Genomic DNA, 16072 nt, shown 5'->3' with positions numbered 1-16072 from the left:
AAGTTTTCAGTCCTAAAATATGCACACAAAGTAGAATTTCAAATTCAGATGCTTCAAAACCAAACATAAAACAAATATTTTACACTAGCCGTCAGGCTCGCTTCGCTCGCCATATCCGTCTTTGGTAGAGAGTTAGTGGGGAGGATATTTTTAATATTCTTTCCGAAGAATGGACATTGATATGTCCAAAGCTCTGCCAATTTATGTAGATGCATTACAAAATAATTATCTACAGTTATTATATTACAAATTACTTTTCATATCATATACAGTTCAATAATTATTTTCTTAGTCTATATTATGTAAATTCATCTATAATTTTGCTGTATTGTAAGCTATTGTATATAAGTATATAAGCCAGTATATATTGTAATCTACATAAATAAAGTACTCAATCAATCAATCAATCAATCAATCTAGCAAGGGGGCTCCGCCCCCTGGACCCCCGACTGGATCGTCCAAGAATGAGATCAGCAGGCTCGCCTGCATTTTTCATTTGAGCATTTTTATCATATGTTAGGACAATCCAGTCGGGGGTCCAGACTAAACGTCTGGCTAAACGGATATGGCGAGCGATGCGAGCCTGACGGCTAGTAATATAATATTCCCAGGATTGAAGTAGCAGTGCCCAATCAATTTTTCCGCGATAAATGCATTTAAATCTTCAACTTGGTGCCAACCTAACAAAGTCAACTCAACTTAATGCCAACCTGACAAAATTATTAATTTAGTTGCCAGTTAACAACTGTTTCGAAGAGGTACTCTATCTAGATTATAGTTCTATAGTAACATAATTATGATATATGATATGGAAATTTCAATTATAATTAAGAAATTGGGAGAAGAAGAATATACATGCTAAAAGACGAACTTTAAACCCTTAAAAACCACCCTTAGAGTTAAAATATTGCCAAAAGATTTCATAGTGCGCCTCTAAAGGGCCAACTGAACATACCTACCAAATTTGAACGTTTTTGGTCTGGTAGATTTTTAGTTTTGCGAGTGAGTGAGTGAGTCAGTCAGTCAGTCAGTGAGTGCCATTTCGCTTTTATATATATAGAAGATTATTATCACTAAAATAGGAAAGATTCACATAATTGAAGAAATCATTTTGAAGGACAAAAAACTTAATTCTAAAAGCACAGCTGTCTGATGTATGATACTGACCCGAAAGCGACTCGATCTCTGTGATAGAATACGGTGAGCAGATATCTGAGCCGGATTGGCTCACTCTTCTGGAAGAGCAGACCCCTGACCAGGTTGTCACTCCAGCCAGACAGGAATTCATCCACCGTCTCGTCATTCACCGGCTGAACCAGTCGATAGGGCAGTCTGTGTCTCACAAATTCTGCAACAAATGAATTATCTATAATATAATAAAGGAAATAATTGGCTAACACACGTATGGGATAGGAAATTCACGAATGACGCATCAGCACGTCTCAACTACTCAACTGGCCACTCCCGTGTTTCGGATGGACACGTTAAGCCGTCGGTCCCGGCTGCCTAAAAAGCAGTCGTTAGGTCATGTCAGAGGCTCAGAGGCCCTGAAATTGATCAGCTGCGACCTGAAAACTCTGACACCAGACCTGAGCCAGCAAGGTCACTCGATATTATTATTATTATTATTTAACTACTCAACTGATTAGCTTGACATTTTGAATATTGATTCTTAATTATCACACTTTTTCTCAACATATTTAACACGACATCCAGTCAAAATTCAAGTGAATAATCAGATTATATTACTCACTGACTGTAGTACTTTCGACCGTCTCGCGATCAATTTCAACAGTGCCGACCGGAAATATTTTGTAGGTTAGGAAGAACACATGGTTTTATCTATATATAAAAGCGAAATGGCACTCACTCACTGACTGACTGACTGACTGACTGACTCACTCACTCACTCGCATAACTAAAAATCTACCGGACCAAAAACGTTCAAATTTGGTAGGTATGTTCAGTTGGCCCTTTAGAGGCGCACTAAGAGATCTTTTGGCAATATTTTAACTCTAAGGGTGGTTTTTAAGGGTTTAAAGTTCGTCTTTTAGCATGTATATTCTTCTTCTCCCAATCTCTTAATTATAATTGAAAATTCCATATCATATGTTACTATAATCTAGATAGAGTACCTCTTCGAAACAGTTGTTAACTGGCAACTAAATTAATAATTTTGTCAGGTTGGCATTAAGTTGAGTTGACTTTGTTAGGTTGGCACCAAGTTGAAGATTTAAATGCATTTATCGCGGAAAAATTGATTGGGCACTGCTACTTCAATCCTGGGAATATTATATTACTAGCCGTCAGGCTCGCTTCGCTCGCCGTATCCGTTTAGCCTGGACCCCCGACTGGATTGTTCTAACATATGATAAAAATGCTCAAATGAAAAATGCAGGCGAGCGAAGCGAGCCTGCTGATCTCATTCTTGGTCGGGGGTCCAGGGGGCGGAGCCCCCTTGCTAGACGGATATGGCGAGCGAAGCGAGCCTGACGGCTAGTACTAGTATATTCAAAAAGTTTGTTTAATTTGAAATTGGGTTGTTCATTTAATATGTTGTTTTTATCGAGGATGGTGGCTTTGTAAAATTCAAACTGTTCTGATGTGTTCAATTCATGTCCTTTCCTGTTTCCTTTAAGTATGGTTAGGTTGGTATTTATGTTTGTGTAGGTGTGCGCGGTTTCTATAAAATAAATAAATTATCTATGATATAATAAAGGAAAGGTTATACACGTAGGGGAATGACGCATAATCTCGCCTTAACTACTCAACTGACTAACTTGACATTTTTGCCTATGGATTCTTAATTTACCAAGGATGGCTGGGCTATAGATCTATCTTTAAATTCTTCAAGATTTCAGTGGGTGAAGTTCTTAGTTTTTCAAGTTTTTAATTCGATCGTTGCGGAGCACAGGTTACCTGCTAGTACATAATATTATAATGTGGCCATTGTTGAGCTTATGAACCTTAGGCTAGGCGCACACCGGTTAGTCAAGACAAGACATGATCAGACAAGTTTAGTCACAATACTTCACATTGTTGCTTATGACGCAGCACACACTGATTAGTCATTGCAATTAGACATGTCTTCATAAGCAATACTATGTGAAGTATTGTGACTGATCATGTCTTGTCTTGTCTTGACTAAGTGTTGTGCGCTTAGCCTAAGCCATCTTCGAACTTATTTATTTATTTATTAGATAGAGCAAACAATACAATAGTCGGAAAAGAAAAAACAGGCTATTGCCCAAAACTTCTTCAATTTCCTGATTTTGTCACAAATCGTCCAAATATTATGTAACTTAGGTTATGTTTACTTCAATTTCAACACTAAATCTTCAATCTGAAACTATGAATCAGAATATTTCTATTATTGGGCTTGTTGATTTTTGATTCAAGAATTGATTTTGTGTTTATTTATACATATTTTTGGTTTTTGGTTTACTATCTTTTGTTTTGTATTTTAGAATATTATCACGGCAATCTACCAATAATTTAAAGAATATTTTCGAACTCGTGGCTGGAGATCAAGGCTTCTTTTTCCAGCCACACCAATGTATATTAGTTGATAAGTTGATAAGAATAAAACAAAGAATTTCAAATTTAGATAGATTGATAATGAAACTTCCGTTAAAACAAAAACCAAACTTCAAATATTCACAAAATATAGAATAAAATTACTTCAATTTTGAGCTCGAAAATATCACTTTCACCATAGCTGATTATAGAAAAAACTATCATATGGTTGGAACCAGCATTCAATCAGCTGACTACAGACGAAAAATGATAATTTCTTAATTAATTTCCTCTACATGTGAGAACACATCCATAACAGCCAATGCCATCCATTTCCTCCGCATGTGTGAACACTCCCATAAGAACCAATGCTATCTATTTCCACCTTATGTGTGAACATTCCCATAAGAACCAATGCTATCTATTTCCACCTTATGTGTGGACACTCCTATAAGAACCAATCCTATCTATTTCCACCTTATGTGTGGACACTCTCATAAGAACCAATGCTATCGATTTCCACCTTATGTGTGGACACTCTCATAAGAACCAATGCTATCTATTTCCACCGTATGTGTGGACACTCCCATAAGAACCAATGCTATCTATTTCCACCTTGTGTGGACACTCCTATAAGAACCAATGCTATCTATTTCCACCTTATGTGTGGACACTCCCATAAGAACCAATGCTATCTATTTCCACCGTATGTGTGGACACTCCCATAAGAACCAATGCTATCTATTTCCACCTTGTGTGGACACTCCTATAAGAACCAATGCTATCTATTTCCACCTTATGTGTGGACACTCTCATAAGAACCAATGCTATCCATTTCCACCGTATGTGTGAACACTCCCATAAGACCAATGCTATCTATTTCCACCGTATGTGTGGACACTCCCATAAGAACCAATGCTATCTATTTCCACCTTGTGTGGACACTCCTATAAGAACCAATCCTATCTATTTCCACCTTATGTGTGGACACTCTCATAAGAACCAATGCTATCCATTTCCACCGTATGTGTGAACACTCCCATAAGAACCAATGCTATCTATTTCCACCGTATGTGTGGACACTCCCATAAGAACCAATGCTATCTATTTCCACCTTGTGTGGACACTCCTATAAGAACCAATGCTATCTATTTCCACCTTATGTGTGGACACTCCCATAAGAACCAATGCTATCTATTTCCACCTTATGTGTGAACACTCCCGTAAGAACAAATGCTATCTATTTCCACCTTATGTGTGGACACTCCCATAAGAACCAATGCTATCTACTACCACCGTATGTGTGAACACTCTCATGAGATCCAATGCTATCAATTTCCTCCGCATGTGCGATCACTTCCATAAGAACCAAAGCTATCAATTTCCTCCGCATGTGTGAACACTCCCATAAGAACCAATGCTATATATTTCCTCCGCATGTGTGAACACTCCCATAAGAACCAATGCTATCTATTTCCACCTTATGTGTGGACACTCCTATAAGAACCAATGCTATCCATTTTCTGTCAATGTGCGAACACTCCCATAAGAAACAAAGTGTTTTAAAAAACGAATACTCACCAACCACTTTCTGTATGCTGAACACGGACTGTTTATAGATGTAGGTCTTGCCTTCGATTAGGATTGCTAAGCAGGGCAGTCCATGCACTCCCACTCGCCTGGCCAGCATTGGCTCGTGTTCTGTGTGCACTGTAGCCACGCCCACACCTGAAATACACACAACAATTGTACACAAGCTGGAGATCCCGGGTTCATACCCACTCATCACAAGCATTTTTCAACCAGGCCAGTCATACACACAAAAATAATACATGAAATGTGTAACCGCCCCATATTAGGGCACAAGACACATCTCTATAGTCTGGTTTTCACTAGTTGAGTTAGTGGTCGAGTTACTGGCATACTAACTCTACTCTACTTACTTGGTCGAGTAACTGTTTTCACTGCAATTGAGAATAGTAGGTAAAGTGTGTTGTCTAGTGAACAGAACTAACCTTAAAATGTCAATACTTTTTTAATAAATTAACACTTAAACACCTATTGAAACTTTTTAATAAATCAATACTTTTTCATAAATAACAATACTTCTTAAACTTAATAGCCACGGCACGACTCTACTCTACTAGCTCGACACTGTTTTCATTAGCATAGTAGTGGTAGAGTAGAGTGAGAAGCGGTGGTGGGGGAAGGCAAGTGGTAGAGTACTATCCCACGGAGCTACCCCACTCTACTATTGGGGGAAGGCAAGTGGTAGAGTACTATCCCACTCTACTCTACTCTACTAAAAACTATACTCTACTATGAACGTTTTCATTGGGAGAGTTCACAAGATAGTTAGTACTTGCCCAGAGAATTCTGCCATCAACTCTACTATTGAAAACCAGGCTTTATTTCTAGAAGGGCGAGTTGTTTTATAAACAACAATGTTTTGCTTTCTATCAAGCTTCTAATTTTATTGGCTGAGCTAACTACTAAAAATATAGACAACAAATAATCTGTAACACTTTATTGCACATTTTATAACTCAAGAAAACTGTCTGTAAGATTTTGCTAACTTTGATCTGAAAGTCTAAGGCCCGATTCCACAAAAGCCGGTTAGATTTTAAACATGATTAAATCATTTCACAAGAACCAATCGGAGAAGCATTCTTAAAAAAAAAAAAAAAATGGTGTGGTACACTCACACAATTTTTCCTTGTTCATTGAACTGTAAGCCTCATTCTCAAACGAGCATAATTTAGGGGAACAACATAATGACAATTGGCGGCAACATATTTGCAACTACGATCAGACTACTGTATATGTGTATATATAATTATTGTTTTCAGAGTACTTTTTCCTTTGTGTAAATTGTGAAATTCGATGATTTTAAAAGTCGTCAAAACAGCTGTTCTACAGATGAAATATCTTGACTACGACTGTGTACTTTTTATAAACTGCTCTACCTACCTACCTACCTACTTCATGCACGAGATAGAGGTTACAAAGTCCATTTCTCAAGGATGGGGTGGACCCCCCATTAGTTTCCCGGGAAAAAGACTCATGCCAGTTGATAGATCTGATGAATAACTATACAGGGTATGAATTTGAAAAAAATCGTTAGAGCCGTTTTTGAGAAAATCGTGAAAAACATGGTTTTTTGGTAATTGCCATTTTTCTCAAGAATATTACGGAGCTCCTGCAATTTTCTCAGAAATGAGACTCATGTCAGTTGATAGGGCTTATAAATAGCTATCCATGGTATAAATTTGAAGAAAATCGTTAGAGCCGTTTTTGAGAAAAACGTGAAAAACAAGGTTTTTTAGTAATTATCCGCCATTTTTCTCAAGAATATTACAGAGCTCCTGAAATTTTCCCAGAAATGAGACTCATAACAGTTGATTGGGCTTATAAATAGCTATCCATGGTATAAATTTGAAGAAAATAGTTAGAGCCGTTTTCGAAGAAACCGTGAAAAACATGGTTTTTTAGTCATTATTCGCCATTTTTCTCAAGAATATTACAGAGCTCCTGAAATTTTCCCAGAAATGAGACTCATGCCAGTTGATAGGGCTTATAAATAGCTATCCATGGTATAAATTTGAAGAAAATCGTTAGAGCCGTTTTCGAGAAAACCGTGAAAAACATGGTTTTTTAGTCATTATTCGCCATTTTTCTCAAGAATATTACAGAGCTCCTGAAATTTTCCCAGAAATGAGACTCATGACAGTTGATAGGGCTTATAAATAGCTATCCATGGTATAAATTTGAAGAAAATAGTTAGAGCCGTTTTCGAGAAAAACGTGAAAACATGGTTTTTTAGTAATTATCCGCCATTTTTTCCGCCATCTTGAATTGAATTTTATTGGATTTCTTATTGTCGGATCCTCATGGTTTAAGGACCTTAAGTTTAAAATTTCAAGTCAATTGGTTGATAAGGAATGGAGTTATTGTGTTCACAGACATACACACATACACACATACACACACACACACACACACAAACACAGACCAACACCCAAAAATCATGTTTTTGGACTCAGGGGGACTTGAAACGTATAGAAAACTTGAAATTAGGGTACCTTAATTTTTTTTGGAAAGCAATACTTTCCTTACCTATGGTAATAGGGCAAGGAAAGTAAAAATACCAGTCTCTAATTGGTTCATGATTGAAGCTGACTATAGACAATAGACTGACCAATAGGCTCTAGCTCGTCGGTGACCCTTCGCCAGATTGGCTCCATCTGCAGACAGGCGAAGCACCAGTCCGAGTAAAAAAGCAACAGGTAGGGCTGGCGGTGACTTTTCGGCATCAGTACATTCTCGAACGCCCTGTATAACACACACAAAAAGACCAATATAAATTACCATAAACATATTACTATTGGATAGAAAACTAAGACATCGTCAAAATATTACTATTTACTATTACCATAGAGAAACAATAGCTTCAGTAGATATCCCATGGTATAGGGTATTTATGTCGCAACTTTTGCTGTTATCTCAAGCCGATAGTCCACGTATTTCTTTCCCAAAAAGGTGTGTGTGACGCTGGTAGTCTCTCATGCCAACGGCCATACCACGTTGAATACACCGGTTCTCGTCCGATCACCGAAGTTAAGCAACGTCGGTTGTGGTCAGTACTTGGATGGGTGACCGCTTGGGAACACCACATGCTGTTGGCATTCATTCCTTTTTTTGGTAGAGAGTTAGTGGGGAGGATATTTTTAATATTCTTTCCGAAGAATGGACATTGATATGTCCAAAGCTCCGCCAATTTATGTAGATGCATAACAATATAATATCTATAGTTATTATATTACAAATTACTTTTTCATATCATGTACAGTTCAATAATTATTTTCTTAGTCTATATTATGTAAATTCATCTATAATTTTGCTGTATTGTAAGCCATTGTATATAAGTGTATAAGCCGTATATTGTAATCTACATAAATAAAGTACTCAATCAATCAATCAATATTGTGCCGTTCATACACTCTCACCCCAACAAAACAGTAAAAATCTTCAATAATCAATAGTAATCGACTCGAGATAACAGTAAAAGTTGCGACATAAACGCCCTCTACCATGGGATATCTACTTAAGCTATTGTTTCTCTATGGTGATACTAATAAATAATACTATTAATAATAGACAATAGACTCTAGACAACCTACTCTAGAACATGGTACGCCATAGTGGAGTAGGTCAATACACAGAAAATACTAAACATGTAGAGGACACTTTATAAGAAATTTGTATTGTAACTAACCATTTTATGTAATTGTAAACTATCTAATATTTTCTGTAATTAATGTAGTAGTTAAGTTTTTTTGGGAAACAAACATTTATTGACCGAGCGAAGTGAGGTCTAAGATTCAAGTCGACGGTTTGGCATTTCTCTCAATGTTCAAATGTTTAAATGTTTATATGTACAGATACAGGGGCAAGGAGTGTAATATGCTGTAGAAATTTGCGTTTATGTTGCAAATGTGAGTGTTAACTGAAGCCGATAGTCCTAGTAGTTGTTTTTGGTGAAGCTATGTGACGCTGGTAGTCTCTCATACTGTGCCCTTCTTGAGCTGCGTACACATATTCGTGCTTCCAACCCGCACCGAGCACGCTCCTCCCTCGTACCGCCCTAGTACCGCCTTCGTACCACCATCGAACCACAACCGGTTGCACAACAGCTGGTTAAATTTTAACCGAGATTAATTCCACGGGAACCAATCAGAGAAGGCGCTTTCGAAGAGACGGCTTCTCTGATTGGTTCTCGTGGAATTAATCACGGTTAAAATTTAACCGGCTGTTGTGCAACCGGCACTAAGGATGGAGGCCAACAGTGGAGAAAGAGCTTGGCGAGAGGTGAGAAGGATGGCGGCTATTCGTGGATGCCCTATGCTCCAACTGGAGTTACAGGAATGGTGTCAAGTCGACATTAATCGGCTTGAACTTTGAAACATACACGCCCTATACGATGGGACATATTTTATCTATGATGCTACTGACCTGGCACTGACGGACATCTTGTGGAAGAGGGTGATGTCTCTGTCGGGCGGATACCGGAACCGGAAGCCACTCTGTGCGAACAGGTCGTCGACCGGATCGAATGCGGTCGACTGTCGGAAGTCGTCGCTGCGTCCGAACGTGTCGTACTGGCGGCGTCGTTCCGGGTCCGATAGCAGCTACAAAATATTTTACAATAATATATAAAATTATAATTTAAAAGACGCTGTTTTATTTTTGTCACATCCACATCTATTTGATTTGTATATATATAGGACTGCAGTTTCGTGTTGAAACCATCTTCAGCTGTAGTGATAAAAATATACATCACTATAATAATAATAATAATAATAATAATAATAATAATAATAATAATAATACCGAGTGACCTGGCTGGCTGAGGTCTGGTGTCAGAGTTTTCAGGTCGCAACTGATCAATTTCAGGGCCTCTCACATCACCTAACGACTGCTTTTTAGGTAGCCGGGACCGACGACTTGACGTGTCCATCCAAAACACGGGAGTGGCCCGAGATGAATATCTTGCTCGAGCCGGGATTTGAACCCGAGCCTCTGAATCATAAAGCCAGCATCTGATCCACTCCATTATACATCACTATCTATGCATAGATGTTGTATTACAGCTGAAGATGTGTTGGCACAGAATAGATACAGAATGGAAACTATCAATCAAACGCCTATCCAACCAATGCTTTTTACATGGCACAAATACTAGACACGTCACGTGACTGCGCCATCTTGTTAAATATTAAAATACTGGTCTTTTGATTGGCTCGCGGCAATGAACAAGACCGATTGACCCGGATCAGTAAAGTGATCCGAACCTCCCATCTTTTCTATTACAATGCTGAACTTTCTTCCAAGATAGCGGATTTTTTTAACAGGGTACTAGCCGAGTTTCCATTCTTTATGTATTCTGTGGTGTTGGTTTCAACACTAAACTGCAGTCATGTGTACAAATCAAAGACCTTAAAGAGATATAGACCCACAATGCCTATGCCTTCCCCAATGATAGCTCTTACTTGAAATTGAAGGCCGCCATTGGGGTATTTTAGCACGAGATATTATATAAATAATATTTGTAATACTATAGATCACAAAGGCATTGGTGGCATTGGTATGTAATAGCATAGAGAAACAATAGTGTAAGTAGATATCCCATGGTATAGGGAGTTTATGTCGCAACTTTTACTGTTATCTCAAACCGATTACTGTTGATTATTGTCGAATTTTACTGTTTTGTTGGGGTGAGAGTGTATGAACGTCACAATATGAGAGACTACCAGTGTCACACAGCTTCACGGGAAAGAATTACATGAACTAGCGGCTTGAGATAACAGTAATAGATGCGACATAAACGCCCTATACCATGGGATATCTACTTATGCTATTGTTTCTCTATGGTAATAGTTTCATGGGTGTTGCCCCCTCAATGGCGGATTTCAATTCCAAGTACGACACTAGCGCTGCATGTGAGTCTATGCATCTTCAAGGTCTTTGGTACAAATACTACAAATCTAATAAATGAGCATACGATAAAAATAATACTGTGTTTTTTTTTTGTAAATTAACATATAGAGAAATTCCACAATAATTCAACAAATTTTATAAATAAAAAAGTATTTTAAAAGGGCTACTTTATTGTTTAATTATTGTACAAAAATACTATAGTGAGGTCCACGTGGAGAAAGATGGAGAAAAATCGTTGCCGATTCTCTGCCTTCTAAAGAGCTGATACTAGCCTATCTGATACCGGCAAATCTGATGTAATATAAGCTGTTCATTCTTTTTTCCTACAGTTACGTTGAAAAGTGGCCATTCCTGCACTGATTACAGAACGCAAAGAATCACTTTTCCGCTCTAGTGCGCAAAGTATTACTTTGCGTACTCCAGATTTGCAACATGGCAACACAAAATAGTTGGTGAGTTATTTGGAGGATTAGTGCACGAAAACAAAAATTAAGTTGGTAACAATGACTGTGGTATAGTGAGGTCCATGTTATAATAATATCAAGGACACCGAGTTCGAGGACAGCCACCACATCAGTGACAGCCGCCCCGCCATTCAAACACTACTACATTATTCTATTTTATTTATTAATAATAAAATTACACAGAAAAACATTTGATGCATTTCAGGCAATTTTACCCATAATTACCCACTTTTCATATTCAATGGTAACTGTAGGAAAATTTTAATGTGAAATACGTGTGCAAAGTTCCTCTGCTGCACTCAAGAAACCATTCCGCCCTCGCCTACGGCTCGGGCGTAAACGTTTCTTTCGGTGCAGCAAACTGTCACTTTGCGCACTAGTTGCACAATTTATCTGCTTTGGTGAATGATAGACAAGGATAGCAACACCAATGTTAATCAGATGCTGCCATAAGACATGGACCTCGCTGTAGTGTCAGGCAATGAACGCGAGCTTTGTCTCCAAAGAAGGAGGAGGAAGAGAAAAAGGAGAAGAAAATGTCATCAATTTTATTCAAAAGCAATGTTGACAGTATTGAGCAAATGTCACACTAAAAACGCTGACTCACCGTAAACTGACAATATGTGACATTAAAGTCAACAAAACAGAATCGTTCTTTGAATTAATAGAGCGAGACAATGAGATATTTCGAGGTGCCATACAATCTGAGCTTTTTGTTCTAAATCACTCGCCATGCACTTGGAAACAACACATTGAACAAACAGTGAGTATTCGTTAACAATACGCAGTAACGAAGCTAGCTAGACTTTAGTGTATTGCTGTAAATGAATAGGTTTGAATTGCTGCATGATTATAAACACTTGGTGCCAGTTGCACAAAAGCCGGTTGAATCTTAACCGCGATTAATTTCACAAGAACCAATCAGAGAAAGATTTTTGGAAAAGACGGCTTCTTTGATTGATTCTAATGGAATTAATCACAGTTACAATTGAACCGGCTTTTGTGCAACCGGGACTTGATGTTACACTTTCAGTCCTGTACCCTAGTTCAATGAACGCAAGGCTGTATTAGAGAGAAAATATAGCATAAGAGGATATACCATGATGAAGGACCATTATGTTGCAAATGTGAGTGTTAACTGAAGCCGATAGTCCTAGTAGTTGTTTTTGGTGAAGCTATGTGACGCTGGTAGTCTCTCATACTGTGCCCTTCTTACACTCTTACACTCCCAACAACACACTAATAATAGACAGTGTATAGGGTGTCTATGTTGCAAATGTGAGTGTTAACTGAAGCCGATAGTCCTAGTAGTTGTTTTTGGTGAAGCTATGTGACGCTGGTAGTCTCTCATACTGTGCCCTTCTTACACTCTTACACTCCCAACAACACACTAATAATAGACAGTGTATAGGGTGTCTATGTTGCAAATGTGAGTGTTAACTGAAGCCGATAGTCCTAGTAGTTGTTTTTGGTGAAGCTATGTGACGCTGGTAGTCTCTCATACTGTGCCCTTCTTACACTCTTACACTCCCAACAACACACTTATCATAGACTGTAGTCGGAGAAGAAATTTGCAACATAAACGATCTATACCACGATTTTATCGTTTGCTATCTTTCCCCTAAGGTTAAACCGTTCAAAAAAGATAACATGATAGAATAATGAAATCTGTAATGACATCTGAAGATAGCTTCAGATAGGTTCAGATAGATCTTACTTTAATACTGATATTTTGACTTGAATCTCACTACAGGTGGGTTCCGAACTCACCTCATAGGCCTGAGTGATTTCCACAAATTTATCCTCTGCTCCCGGATTGTTATTCTTGTCAGGATGCCTGCAAAAATTTAAAATATTTCAATATGTTTAAATTCCAACCATATATAACACTAGTATTTAAATTATCTACGATAATATGATGCTAATATTTATGGTAAGGTCTATGTTATAATGGAAGTATTTGATTATTATTGGTGTTGCTATCCTTGTCTATCATTCGACACAGCAGATAGCGCTATCCTTATCTAGCTCCTAAACGTTGCCAGATCGTTTTTAACAAAATAACAAAGCAAAGAGCTACACACCCAAATAAAACAAATCTAGTTTAAAAACGTAATAGCAAATAAATTTAATTAATAATAGATCTCTATATTTATTTACAATGCTTCAAAGTGAAATTTCATTTTTATATTTACTGTGGAATTCCACAAGTAAATATAGATCTAATTACACCAAAACTAAACCAAGTTGTTAAACACCTAATTGATCTTGAAATTAAACGTAACCTCAATTCACGGTCAATGGAAGATACCTAATCAATTACCTGACACCAGTTAGCATTGATCAAATTCAATCAAGGTTAGTTCCGTGTAAATAGATCTGTATCAAACAACTTTCCTAACGAAAAATAACAATTTTTTCATGACATTTATGATGAAATAGAAGTAAAATTAGAGAAATATATTAGAATTAGTTGATTTGTAATGAAAAAAAAGGTTGTAATAAGATATCAGAGTATATAGATGTACCGACAACATTGATAACCCGACCTGTGGGAGGAGTTCTAAAAGATGAGGTTTTATTTTTTCAAGTTTAAGAAGATTTATTATGTTTTTGTGCGACTAACTCACCATTCTTTAGCTAATTGTTTGTAAGCTTTGCGAATTTCCGGGGCCAGAGCCGATTTGTGTATGCCTAAAATTTTGTACGGATCTCCAGCTAGCGATAAACACACATCGATGAACAAAAGAAAACTCGACAACAACGTTAACCATTTCATTCTAGACAATTTTTTGATTGCCACTAGTTTTTAACTTGAAATAAATCACTCACAATGGCCTATTAGTCATATTGATTTAGCTAGGCACCTAGGCTAGAGAGAATAGACGAGACCGCTGGGTAGGCTACTTGCTAGCAGAAATAAATCAAGATGTTTTGTGTATTGCCAACCTTACAAACTGAAAATTACCGAAAGAAACGATCAAATTTTTATCCGTTTTTAATCAAAATTCTCATAGAAAACCATAAAACTATAAATAATCAAAAAAATATTGATATAGAATAATTTTTTAAAGATATCACAAGCATGACTCTCGAAAATATCATTTTGCCTCTTGAACATTTTTCACGACCAAAATTGAACAGCTGTTGAGTTGAAGGGTGGCCATCTTGTTACCGGGTGATTTGAAAATTTGGATCTATCGCTTATCAAAACTTTTAGTAGAATATTCTTTGAATATTAGCCTACCTCATTAATGAAATATATTTAGTTATTCATATTTAATTATGAAAAATATCATATAATTGTACTGTAATTCAAATTCCATTCCATCTCTATTGTTAAAATATTAAGCTCATTATCTTTGGAAACTCATTTCAATTAAAAAACTGTATTGTCAGTTCTTGTGAATTAATGTGGGCCTATAATTTATTATGAATGGAATGTATAAGCCAGCATTATATTATTATTTGAAATATAATAAAGGAAGAATTGGCTTATACTCGTAGGGGAAAGGAAATTCGCGAATAACGCATCAACACGTCTAAACTACTCTACTAATTAACTTGCCCCTACAATGAACTTTGTTTGCATTACTTGTAAAAATAGTACCATAGAGAAACAATAGCATAAGTAGATATCCCATGGTATACGGCGTTAATGACGCAACTTTTACTGTTATCTCAAGCTGATAGTCCATGTAGTTCTTTCCTGTGAAGCTTTATGACGCTTGTATCCCTCATATAGTGCTGTTGATACACTCTTACCCGGTCAAAACAGTAAAAATCGACAATAATCGACAGTAATCAGCTTGAGATAACAGTAAAAGATGCGACATTAACGCCCTATACCATATGGATATCTACTCACGCTATTGTTTCTCTATGATAGCACTCAAGCTTTCCATCATCCCATTAAATAAATGCCGACGGTTTGTAGTGCAACTCTATAATGTAGTAGCCTAGCCAAAAAGCTGTTACCATGATCAATTACCAGTCAAGAACAATTAGGACGCAACTAAATGTCATTGAATATTTTATTGATTGAAAATTCGACAGAAACAATTATATTCAACAGCTGCTACCACAGGCAATTATTGAAAGTGGTATAGGAGAGAATCGGCAACGCTGTTTTCCTAACTTTCACCACTGCCATTATAACGTGAACATTACTATAATTGCCTCTAGTTCTCTCTCTCTACTCTATGTATTTTTCAAAATTGTATTTGATCGTTCTGAAATATTTATTGAGCCACAGATTGGGGTCTTCATGACTGTAATTTTCATTTCGTGATCCTAAAAAACTCAAAATGATCTGAATCATCTTCACTCAAATTTTCATACCATTCTTGATTGCCCTGGAATATTCATCGAATTTCCAAATTGGTTACATCACTAATCAGAATTGCTATTTTAAGAAGGTATATATATCACCACACAATACCTTACCATACAGTATGAAGTTGTGTGCCTGAAGATTGTAATGTGAGAAGTTAGTAAGATTAGAAGTCATTAGGAATAGGACCGTAGAGTTGCCAAGTTTCTTTTCTCCACCGCTCTTTATAGGACTGCAGGGTTGTCGATTCTCTGTTAGCATC

General features: G+C 37.1%; 1 protein-coding gene and 1 non-coding gene across 2 annotated transcripts in view; one reads left to right on the top strand and one right to left on the bottom strand.

The window, feature by feature from the left end:
• LOC111056750 (dnaJ homolog subfamily C member 16) overlaps nucleotides 1-14401 on the bottom strand; it is a 50731-nt gene extending 36330 nt beyond the window's left edge. Inside the window, exons 1-6 of the mRNA XM_039441004.1 lie at nucleotides 14108-14401; nucleotides 13248-13314; nucleotides 9529-9704; nucleotides 7715-7848; nucleotides 5098-5244; nucleotides 1168-1348 (exon numbers count right to left, since the gene is read on the bottom strand). Coding sequence (XP_039296938.1) covers nucleotides 1168-1348; nucleotides 5098-5244; nucleotides 7715-7848; nucleotides 9529-9704; nucleotides 13248-13314; nucleotides 14108-14256 — 854 coding nt within the window. The 5' untranslated portion in view covers nucleotides 14257-14401. The remainder of the gene's footprint in view (nucleotides 1-1167; nucleotides 1349-5097; nucleotides 5245-7714; nucleotides 7849-9528; nucleotides 9705-13247; nucleotides 13315-14107) is intronic.
• On the top strand, nucleotides 8083-8201 carry LOC120354303. Its single transcript, XR_005572932.1, has one exon. It is a non-coding gene; the product is annotated as a 5S ribosomal RNA (ribosomal RNA).
• Nucleotides 14402-16072: the final 1671 nt, after the last annotated feature.

Source organism: Nilaparvata lugens, chromosome 14 (assembly GCF_014356525.2).
Source record: "Nilaparvata lugens isolate BPH chromosome 14, ASM1435652v1, whole genome shotgun sequence".
Taxonomy (NCBI): domain Eukaryota; kingdom Metazoa; phylum Arthropoda; class Insecta; order Hemiptera; family Delphacidae; genus Nilaparvata; species Nilaparvata lugens.
Note: the sequence above shows the minus strand (reverse complement) of the source record. Positions and strands in the feature narration are given on the sequence as shown.